Genomic DNA, 11,389 nt, shown 5'->3' with positions numbered 1-11,389 from the left:
TACTATCATGGACCTCTGAACTCTTTTAGAATATTTTGCTGAGTTTACACACCTATAATATTCAAATAACAGAACTTTAAAAAAAAAGGGTATACAGATGAATGTCCATTTTGTATCTGTGTATTCAAAGTGGTTAGGATAGATATATAGTTACATTCTCTTCAGAGTGATTTGTTCTAATGGTGTTTGTAAATAGGATATCATGTCCGCATCTTGTACAGCAATCAACCACTAGGAAGAATACATGCAATGTGTTAATTATTGAAACTGTCCTACCAATTTGATTTGATGAGAAAATTGCTATTTGTTTATCAATAAAATTATGGGAAAAAAGTCATGTCCAGTTCCCCCAGTAGTCATGTCCAGCTCCCCCAGTAGCATTAGGGGACAGGCTCAAAAATTGTGTTGATTTTTCTGGATAAAGTGACATTTGCCAAGTATCTGTTCTCTCACTGACAGTCCTGATTCATACCTCTTGTCTTGGGTGTCTAATTTAGTTTAATTTTCCTGAAAATGAGTCAAGTTGGTTGTCCTTTCTGGCAGAGTAGTATGTACTCCACGGCATATAAGTATCACATCTTTATCATTCATTGGTTGATGGACACATAGGCAACTTCCAAGATTTAGCTATTATGAATTATGCTACTATAAATACAGGTATCCAGGTACCACTGCAATATATAATGTCTTTAATTCCTTTGAGGAAGATACCTGGAAGGGAAATACCTGGGTTAAGTGAATTTCTAGTTTTAATTTTTTGAGGAGTATCCATACTGATTTCCATAGTGCTTACATGCATTTACATGCCCACCAAAAATGTAGAAGGGTTCCTTTTTGTCAACAGCCTGTCTGGCATTTGTCGAGCATTTGATTTCTTGATAATAACCATTCTTTTCAGAGTAAGAAGTTATCTCAGTATTCTTTTAATCTATTGGCCACTGATGTTGAATAATTAAAAATGTATTTATTAACCATTCATACTTTTCTGAAAAGTGTCTGTCAATTTTAGTTATCCAGTTTTGATTGAGAATTTATTTGGGGGAATCGAATAATTGAGTACATTGTATGGTCTAGATATTAGTTCACTGTCTAAGGAAAAGATGGCATTTTTTTTCCATTCTTCAGGGTTTTCCTTCATTCTCTTGTCTTCTTGGCTGTGCAGATTTTTAATCTGATATGGTCTCAACGATGCTCAGTACTATTTCTTGTGGGCAAGTTTTTAAACTGAGATTATTTTATTTTAAAGGAATAAAAAAAAAATAAAAACAACACAGAATTTCCAAACAAGATGATAGGAAACAATGGTTATTATATTGAATACTGTTATCTGCAAAGTACTTGCTCAGATTACCAGATAAAGGTGTGTAAAGTTGATCAAACAATATAAGCACTAAGTGTTTCTTTAAATGAACTAGTAGAAATAAGTAGTCCAATTATCTTTTCTCCTTTCCCCCATCCCATTTGCTCTTTCTTTTTGGGCAGTTCTTTTTCCTTCTGTAGTGTCTATTGTAACTTTTGGATCTTATTTACCCTTTTGGTTTCTCATACTAGGGAGACAATAGGGAAAAAGGATCATTTCTCCACTGTTGGTGGGAGTATAGATTTATAAAATCACTATGGAAATCAGTGTGGAGATTCCACAAAAACCTAGGGTTGTGGGTCTGCAGAGATAGCTCAGGAGTCTAAGCACCTGCCTGGCAAGTGCAAGGATCTGAGTTTGATCCCGGGTACCATATGCTGTGCCTGCCCTGGAATGCTGGGTGTGCTGTGCTGGCCATCAAACCTGGGTGTGGTGGCATGTGTTTGTAATCCAAGTGCTGGGGAGGCTGAGACAAGAGGATCATTAGAAGTCTGAGCTGCATAGAGAGACCTATATCAAATAGATAAATAATTTTATTTATTATTATTTTTTAATAAATAATTTTTAAAAACCTAGGGTTAGAGGTCACATTTGATCTAGCTATTCTCCTGCTGTTTTTTTTTCAGAAGATCTGAAAACATCATACCACAGGGATACATGTAAACCCATGTTTATAACAACACAAATTGTAATAGCTACATCTTAGAGACAACCCAGATGACCAGCACCCGAGGAATGGATAAAAAAGCTGTAGTATTTTTATACAATGGAGTATTGTTACTTAGCTATAAAGAAGGATAAATCTGAGGCTTTTATAAGTAAGTGGATGCAACTAGAGATCACACACATAAGTGAAACGAACCAGATTCACATCTCAGAAATGCTTTGAAGTCCAAACTTACACACTTGTTTTTTGGGTAATATCCACATTGATTCTCAGATGAATCCAAGTTGGAAACACACACTACCTTACCTTTGAGAGAATTTTTTTTTTATGTAGGAAATTAAAGTGCAGCTCAACATTTTCCTAACTTCCATGTGCCACATGATGTCAACAAAGTGTTCTGCAAAATACTTTATTATAAACCACTATTTAATGGTACTTTTAGGAAAGACAGTTAAATAGTGTTCTTTGCAGTAAGATTTTTTGAAGTCTTTTGTTCTTTAGGAGAAAATATAATTACTTCAGTGAGCACTAGATGGCAGAACTTGCACCCAGGAGGGGTGACAATGAGTAGTGTGTGTGTGTGTGTGTGTGTGTGTGTGTGTGTGTACCCGTGTTTGCATCGATGCTTGTATCTGTATGTGCTATAAACCAATATTTTATAGAATCATTTGGTTATTCTGCTAAACTCAGTAATCCACGAAAAGGACATCGACTATTATTTTCTCAGCTAAAAAAAAGGAGAATTTATAGCTGCTTCAAAACTGGCTCCACTGCTATTGACCTGTCTTTCTTTTCTGTTGTTTGAAGAACTCAGGATCTTGATGACATGGTCAAGGAGACAGCGTCCCTTCAAGAAACTGACAAGGGGTGAGATCTCAGAGCTTGTGAGCTCGATTTTTCCTTTTCTGTGTGCTTTGAAAATGCCTACCTGATTCTTCTAAGGGTCCCAAATATGAAAAAATCCATAATGTTATTTATTACCTATAATTCAGAAAGAGAAAACATCATTGTCTATGCATAAGTACCTTTGAATAATAGATGGCACTGACGTTTATGGTCGTTCTTTCTCTCCTTTCCTCCTGGTGATTTTGCTTATCCGGAGACCTCAGCTGTCTAATGCCTTTCCAGATCTCAGTCCTGCTCTGTGCTGCTGGCTCAGTCCTCACCTTACCTGTCTCATGGAAACCCTTTCAGGATGTCTTAGGCCACATTCCACTTCCTCCCCGCAGAGGGCGCTATTTCCAGACTCCCAGGCTCACCATTCTGGGATCATGCTTGATCCTACTGTGTTGCACATATAAACTACAAGTCTAAGATGTCTCTCATGCACAAATCGCCCACTCCAATCCAAATCCTGCTTGATTCCTATGTAGGTGGTTACAGTAGCCCTTCAGATTTTCTTACATCCTTTCAGCCTTTCTTTCCTCTGAGTTATTTCTATCCAAAAATGTTACAGCTTTTTTTTTCTGTAAATTTCTGTTCCAAAATCACTCCCTGGTTCCCTATTGCCCACTACATGTAATCTCATTCAGTCCCTTTGCTAATCTGGCTCCAGCCTAATGTCCTGGCTATTTCTCACCACATGCATATATTTATTTCTATACTAACAGCCTGCTTAGCTTACTTTTTTTCTATGGTTACCAGACCTTTTGCTCTCATTTTTGCTATTCCCTCCCCATGACAACCTCTTCCAGCCTCAAGGCTGCTCTCAGTCCATCCAGGTCCTACATCTTTCAGAACTCAATCAAATATCATCTCCTCTGTGGCGTCTTCCCTGAGTGGTCCAGTGAAATGTGAATTTTTGCCTGCCTAAGCGATTCAAGCCTCACTATTTATATTTTACAATGCCTAATCATGTCTGGTTTTGTTTCACGCTGCTTATGTAAATGTGTCATTTTCCCTTCTTCATAACTTCCAGGGCAGATATTTATTCTTATTCACCAGATGTCATCTGCAGTGTTTGACATGCTGCCTTGTCTAAAGGAGGCATATATGTTGCAGATTAGGGTAAAATCATAATGAACAGTGAGAAAACCTTGAAGATAAATACTGCGTGGTTTAAATCCGAAACCAGCAATTTTTTTCCCTGTTTAATGCAATTTGGTAATGAAAAGATTGTTATTAGGAATTGTTGTCTTGGTCAAAAGAGTAGAAAAGAAGAAACAAAGGCATGCTTGGCGCTTCTGTGCAAATCCACAAGGCAGTAGGAGCTCTGCATGCAGGAGAATAGAAGATCTTCCTAATGGTTCATTTTCGCCTCTCTCTCCTTTTGGCTCCCAGATCTCTTTATGTCTTGTGTTTGAGGTAATATTTTGTTTTCAGCAGTGACTGAGCAACTTTTTGTTGGATGATTAGAATGTTGGAGGGAGAGATGAGGGATGCTTAAGAGATTGTTTGCTTAAACCAAAAACAATACAACTGCAGTTGGCTTGACTTCCCTCTGCCCCCACTCAGTGCCACCAGGCAGCAATTTCACAACCACATATGTTCACCACAGGGAGAAGTTACTGCTTTTATATGGCCCAGGGATAATGTCCTACAGCCCATCCCCCGGGAATGGGGAAAGGCTTTATTTATCCAAATTGCTCTTTGTGGAATAGAATGCGACTGACAATCTGATTAAGAGCATTTAATGTGTTGCAAATGATGGTGGAACTTAATATCCAAGCTTCTTATCAATTTACAGCCATTTTGAAAGCCCAAGTTCTGTATTTAGAATACAATCTCCGTTTTACTTATCCTGCCACAGAGTGTGTTCCCATGGCTTATACTAATTTTCTGGTGACCAACATAAACAATCCCCGATCCTGGAGACTTTGTGATTGTGACTCGCACCAGTCCGAAAGGTTTGGGGCTAAACTTTACAGAACGCTTAGGTTGTTCTTTCTCTCTGGGGCCAAGCAGATTTTCAGCCTCAGAGTTAGCATGTAGAACTTCAAACAAGAAACAACAATAGATCACCAGGTCAGGGTGCTGCGTAGAGTTTGTCCTACACAAATATTGAGCATTGATCAATTTTTAGTTTTGAGCTACAAGTAGCAAGTTTGTATTTCAGTATTTATTCTCAACCAATTTATTCTCAATCCCACAACTGAGTACATAAGATTACTTAAGAGGTTAGATGGCTGTTTGCCTATTTCTTGGTTCTCTCAGGAGACTGCCTAGGACAGCTATTCTGATGACAATGCTATGTTGCATATAAGTGATTCGGCCACCCTAAGTTGCTAAGAATAATGTAACATTTTAATATCTCTAAATTCAGTTAAAAATCAAACAATATAGCAAGTATTTATTAAAAACATTCACTATTTACAGGCTATTATTATTGTAATGGCCAAAATTAATGAGAATTCATGATTCCATAGGAATCATGCTGAGAGCCATTTGTTCATTCACTTATCAATTCTCTTCTGAGATGAGTGTGATTAGTACTCCCATTTTTACAGATGGAAAATTTGAAACTCACCTAAGGTCACTAATGAATAAATGGTGCATCCAGGATGGGATTGAAGGTGCTCCCTGATTCAGGATCCTCAGTGTGTCCCACTGAGTGTCTGGGTCTCACAACCTTCTGGTCAAACATCACTCAGAAAAAAAAGGGATCTAGAGAAATGTTGGACAGTGTGTAATTATAGAGCAGGAAGAAGAGAGAACCAAGATTTGTGAATGAAAAGTCTAAGTGAGACAGCAAGAGGAATGATGTGGGGGTGAGCGGAAGGCAGGGGAGGGTTGGGAGAAGACACGGGGGAGGGATGGACAGAAACAACTGAGAGTGAGCTCAGGGAACACTGCCTGCCTGGCTGCTTGCCTGGGTGGGAGCAGAGCCCACGTGTCTAAGGGAAATCTCTGAATCCAGATGCTTAGCTTATGTAGGTTGCTCCAGAAAAAGCAACCAGAAAGGGCTCTGAAGTTCTCGAATACGGAAACAGCCTAGCACGTTTAGCTGCTCTGGAATGAGGCAGTAGCAGAACTCAAGAATCCTGACTTGGAGATGAGCAAGCACATTTGAGAAGCTGCCTTATGTGCCAGGACTTTGTGCAAAGACGTGAGCAGTTATTAGTCAATATGTCTGTTTTTTAATCTGAATTGAAATACGATTAAGTGCCTACTTCAAGACTTTGTGTGAAAGACTGAAGAAGATGCAATGTAATACATGATTCAAAATTGTGGCAGGAGCAGGAATGTGATGCATGTGAGCAAGTGTTACATGAAAAAGGGTAGTGACTGGAAGGCCATAATGGATACGCACGACACCTGAAATCCTGCAAGAGTTCCACCGAAGTTCATTTGGAGCTGTAGGCAAGACTGCTTAGAAGGGAGACTGGCATTGAAGAACAGCCTTGAAGGATAGACAGGGCTCTGGTGGCACCTCTGTTATCCTCAGATAACTCAGAATTATTTTAAGTCATCTGCCCTTTGACTCTGGGTAGACTTTTAGTAATTTTTTTTTCCTCTTTCCAAAGTAAAGAATTGGATAATATCATCAAAATGAACAAAAGCTTAAGCAGGTAAAATTTTAAGTTTTTTTCTGTTGTCATTTTCTTACTGAATTGTACATTGTGATTTCTATTATCTTTCCCACCTTTGAGTATGAGAACCACATACCAGACTGGTCAAAAGTATCTTATTCATCTCAGCTTAAACGCTTGCAGAAATGATTACTTCATTGCTATTGTGAATGGTTATTAAAGTATGAAGATATCAATATTAAAGTGTGATTTTCAGACTCAATTATTTTACTAAAGTAATCATATGTATAACCACAGTTTTATTCCTGAAATATTAATGCATTCATAATATAGTTTGGTTTGATTACTGAATACTATTAGTTTGGCTATTCAAAATCCACTAATGTCTTAGTTAACATTCTCTCTTTATTTCGAACGATTCATAATTGTATAACTTAAAATATAGTAGGAAAGAAAAACAAATAATAGAGGCAGAAAAGGCATGTATAATTTCAGTTTTCTCTGCTACTAAGCATGGCAACCAGCCTTAGTATACATGCTGGTTAGCACTAAGTGTGCTAACAGAATAAACTGCAGGAACTAAAAGAAAAAGAAAAAAAAAGAAAATGTCATGTGATCTAATTGAAAATCATGACATACATTTTTCATATCTTGTTCTGATACTGATGCTCTGGAGGACTATTGACAAAGCATTGAAATGTGCTGCTTTCAGTTATCTTACTTACAAAGAGAGGATGTTTGAAATCAGGAGTCACAGAAGGCAGATGAGCAGTGGAGGCGGCTGACTGTAGGAGACACAGGTAGAGGTGAGAAGCCCTGTTCTGTAAGAAGTGCCTGGCTGCCTTCTGAGCTGCCGCTCAGGGTTCCCACATAGGAATTTGGGTCTCTGCTGCAGACAGCTCAAAAGCTTACAACCCTGGCCATGTGGCCTGCCATCTCTGTAAGCACTGACTCACATTCAAAATGCAAACACACATCAAACACCACATGTCTGTGGACCTGTGGCGCCTTGCAGATTCCCAGTTTAGGTCTTTCGTTTTGTTGCTTTAACATCTACAATTTAAATTTTGAGTCTTTGCTTGTAATCAAGCAGTTTCAAGAATCGAGACTCATCTTTCTCACCAGGTTTCATTTCCTATTTTAGATGTAAACTGATCTGTTTTTATAGATTTGAGTATCTATTATTATTACTGATGAGATTTTTAATGCATGTATTTAAAGAAATCAAGGTCTTGATGGTCTCTTCAGAACAAAGTGGAAGGCAGAGCAAATAGACAAAAGGTAAGTGCATCTATCTCTAATCTGCAAGTCCGGTCTCCCTGATTGTTGTTTTCTTCCTTCAGGCAGTAGCTGAAAGGGAGAGGCATCCTCTGGCATGGGAATTAATTAGCAGATGGGCTAACACTCTGCACACTGAACATTTAGTTCAGACACCATTGCCCAGGAGGATTTCTGCTCTTTCATTCAATGAGAGTAAATGAGCAATTCATGAAGAATGTTTATTGTATCTGACCTTGCAAGATAGTACACAATTTCATTACAATATTCAGAGTTTTATTGGAAATTTTCTGTGTTTATAGAGCCAAAAGTCTTGAAAGTCTCATCTATATGAATACCCAGATGGACAGAGATGGCAAAGGGTAAGTTTCAATCAAACCCAAGACAGGCCACTTCTGTTGAGTCCTAAATCGTTTACTGTGTTCTGGGGGAAACCGCTTGCTTAGGGCAAGTCAGGCAGGTTGAGGGAGGGGGTGCGGGGTCAGGGCCCAGGGACAATAGGTGTCTGGATGGTGTTTTTGCCATAGCATTCATCTGGGTACCCCTGCTACTGGCTTAGCCTTTGTGGACCTTTGTTTCTTCACCTTCTAAAATGATGTCTAGTTAGATGATCTCTAAGTTCCTTTTGTATTTAAAGCAGAAAGAAATCCATGCCAGCTGTTATAAGTATTGGACAATAGTCCTGTTTATGTTTATGAAGAATCTTTACCATAAGATTGTACTATTTTTTATGTTGTACCATAAAATGGATTAATTAATAATGGATTAATGATGAATAACTGAATTAGCATGTGAGACACTAATTTATAGGTGTTGAGTAACCCTAACACAGTAGAAAACTGAATTTATTACTGTAGTATTAGTTTTTGTATTGAAAGAAATCACACTCTTGACAGCTTCATTAAAGAAAATCCACAATAGTCACGAATGATGAGTGGTAAAGATGTATAAGATTTCTGACATTGTTCCCCATAGATTGACTGCTTGCTTTGTATTTGTTTAGTCATTAAATTTGCCTACCTAAAGTGATAATTACTTCTACTGTCACAGTTATTTTAGAAAACGATTTATCCAGGCCAATCTGTGCACAGAATGGTACCCTAGCTTTCCAAGTCAATCTTGCCAGATATTTTCTCAACTCTTTCTTTTATGGAACATTTATCAAAGTCTAAGATGAAGAGTCGTGGCAACAACAGTTACACAGATACAGGACGCTGATTATAAATACATTACTATGTATAAACATGATGACTGGGAGATGGCTCAGTGGAATAAGCACTTCCCTGGCAAGCGCAAGGGCCTGAGTTCAATCCCTGGTTCCGCCAAAAAAATAAAAAAATAAAAAAATAAACATGATGACATATTACAAGTGTTCTTATTTTTTTCAAATGGAACCTAGATGAAGGTGGAAAACAGTCAGTTTTCTTCAAGTATGTATATGATTTCACAGGAAAAGATGAGGCTTTAAGTATTTAAATCATGGAGCTGGAGAGCTCCACAAAAGTGGTGATGCATACGAGAAGTACTATGAGCATAACAAATACATAATTTGGGGGCTATGAGACAGAAGAGAAAGGTGATTTGTAATCTGGAATAGCAACTGGACTGTGTGTGTGTGTGTGTGTGTGTGTGTGTGTAGACTGAATTCAGGACCTTAACACTGAGCTATATGATCAATACATTCCACTTTTTTTTTTTTTTTCAAACAGAGTCTTGCTAGCTCAAAATTACAATCCCCGTGCTTCAGTTTCCAAGAATCATGGCTATATACACCTATACCAAAAAGCTCAGATTTCTCCTTGAACATTTTAGGAGAAATGTCTAAATTATCAATGAGGGGCTGGCGAGACGACTCAGAGGCCTAAAGCCCCTGCGTAAGCAAGCTTAGGCAAAGCTCAGGGACCACAGTTTGATCCCCCAGCACCACAAACCAGCCAGCCCTGCTCCCAGGGTGGGCTGAGCCAGCCACAAAAATAAATAAATAAATAAATAAATAAATAAATAAATAAATAAATGATCAATGAATTTAGATTCAAGAGATGATCAGTGGATTTTCACCAAGAACTCAAATAATTTTCATGCTTAAATAAGGCAACCTTTCAATGTATATATTAAAGACCACACCCCTGCCCCCCCAAAAATATCTGCCATCAGAAAAGCAAAAGCTAAGACCCATGGGGAACTTTTTCTTTAAAGTGATTCAATCATAACTGAGTAATGGCTGGAATCTTGGTATCAAGATGTCTCTTGGGTATTTTGCACAATGAATTGAATGTTGGTACAACCACTTGAATACTTCTAAGAACACCTAATCCTTTACACAGACTACATCTTACTGCTATTGTGTGAACAAGCTGCTGTTACTATAAGAGATTTGGAGGACAGCACTGAGATGTTTTTCATTTCATTCTTTCTCTTGCTCTATTTTCTTTTTTTCCAATATTATAAAGAAACCAAAGCCTTGGAAATTTTAACAGAGTTAATCAAAGGACTGACAAAAGTGAAAAAGGGTAAGTGCCACTCCTACCTACCTCGCTGGAGCTCTTCTTTCAAATTATCTTTTAATGCCTCATTGGAAACAAGAGCATCATGCTTTCCTCCTGGCCTGCTCAGACCCAGCAAATATACTGAATACTCTGTTTATGGGAGTTGCATATTGACAAGATGCAAGATATTGATATGATAAGTAGTGTATCCTTTGTGAAGTAGGTGCAGAAAACTTTCTATATCATTTCTAATCTAGGCTTTGTTAAGTAGTTAAAAACGAGTCAAGTTTTTATATAAATTAAAAAAATAAAATGTCAAGATTGCAAAGAGGAGCTGGGAAGTTTGCCTAAATTGCATTAGAATAGGATAAATGAGGTACTGCTGTCTAGTTGAGGGTAACAACATTACAAGTCTTTTTGGTCTTAAAAAAACACCTGACATCATGTGTAGACACATTCTTCTTTACACAAAATTGCCATAACCAATGACAATGAATTTGCTTTTTTCCCCAAAGAAGCCGAGACCTTGAATCTATCATGAAAGTGAATATCAAGACAGAGGAAACCAAAAGAGGGTGAGAAGTGTGTGGATGTCTCTAAATGTTGGTTATCTTCTCCCAGATGAATTGGTCATCTGCTCAGTGACACTGATGCTGTCACATCTTTGGGTTTATCTTATTTCTTCTAGTCTCATCACTGATGCTCTGATCTTTACTTTGTGGGGTCTATATTACACTCTAGTTAAATTCACTTTTATATAAAGCCAGATAAAAACTGGAGATTTAATAATTATATTATTGTTAAGAAATTTTATATTAAAAATCAATTTAATATTATTATAATTTTCCTTGAAAGACTGGTTAATAAACAATAATAAGGAATGTGCAGTGTGTAGTATTTTGAAACATCTAAACTTTTTTCTAAAGAGGTAAAGACCTTGATAAAACTGGCAAAGTCAATTTCAAAAGAAATAAAAATTCCATTGAGTGAGGCTTATCGATATCTTTCATTCTAATTTATACGAGAGATGATCAATTAGAGGACAAAATGATTCAGCTTTTTAGCTTCATAATCATATTTTATTGGCATGAAATAGGACAGTAAAGATGGACTAGCCCTTCTTGCCCCC

General features: G+C 37.6%; 1 protein-coding gene across 8 annotated transcripts in view; it reads left to right on the top strand.

Moving 5' to 3' along the window:
• Nucleotides 1–11,389, top strand: part of Scel (sciellin) — a 117,146-nt gene that overhangs the window by 60,568 nt on the left and 45,189 nt on the right. For 7 of the 8 annotated variants that reach the window (XM_023709650.1, XM_023709651.1, XM_023709649.1 and 4 more), the window contains 6 exons: nt 2,835–2,894; nt 6,491–6,535; nt 7,718–7,777; nt 8,077–8,136; nt 10,225–10,284; nt 10,776–10,835. In XM_023709650.1, the coding sequence (XP_023565418.1) occupies nt 2,835–2,894; nt 6,491–6,535; nt 7,718–7,777; nt 8,077–8,136; nt 10,225–10,284; nt 10,776–10,835 (345 nt within the window). The remainder of the gene's footprint in view (nt 1–2,834; nt 2,895–6,490; nt 6,536–7,717; nt 7,778–8,076; nt 8,137–10,224; nt 10,285–10,775; nt 10,836–11,389) is intronic. The other variant, XM_023709647.1, reaches the window with a different exon arrangement.

The sequence above is a fragment of the Octodon degus genome, unplaced genomic scaffold, assembly GCF_000260255.1.
Source record: "Octodon degus isolate 3935 unplaced genomic scaffold, OctDeg1.0 scaffold00013, whole genome shotgun sequence".
In the NCBI taxonomy this organism is placed as follows: domain Eukaryota; kingdom Metazoa; phylum Chordata; class Mammalia; order Rodentia; family Octodontidae; genus Octodon; species Octodon degus.
The sequence above is the reverse complement of the archived record's forward strand: the minus strand, read 5'-3'. Positions and strand labels throughout refer to the sequence as shown.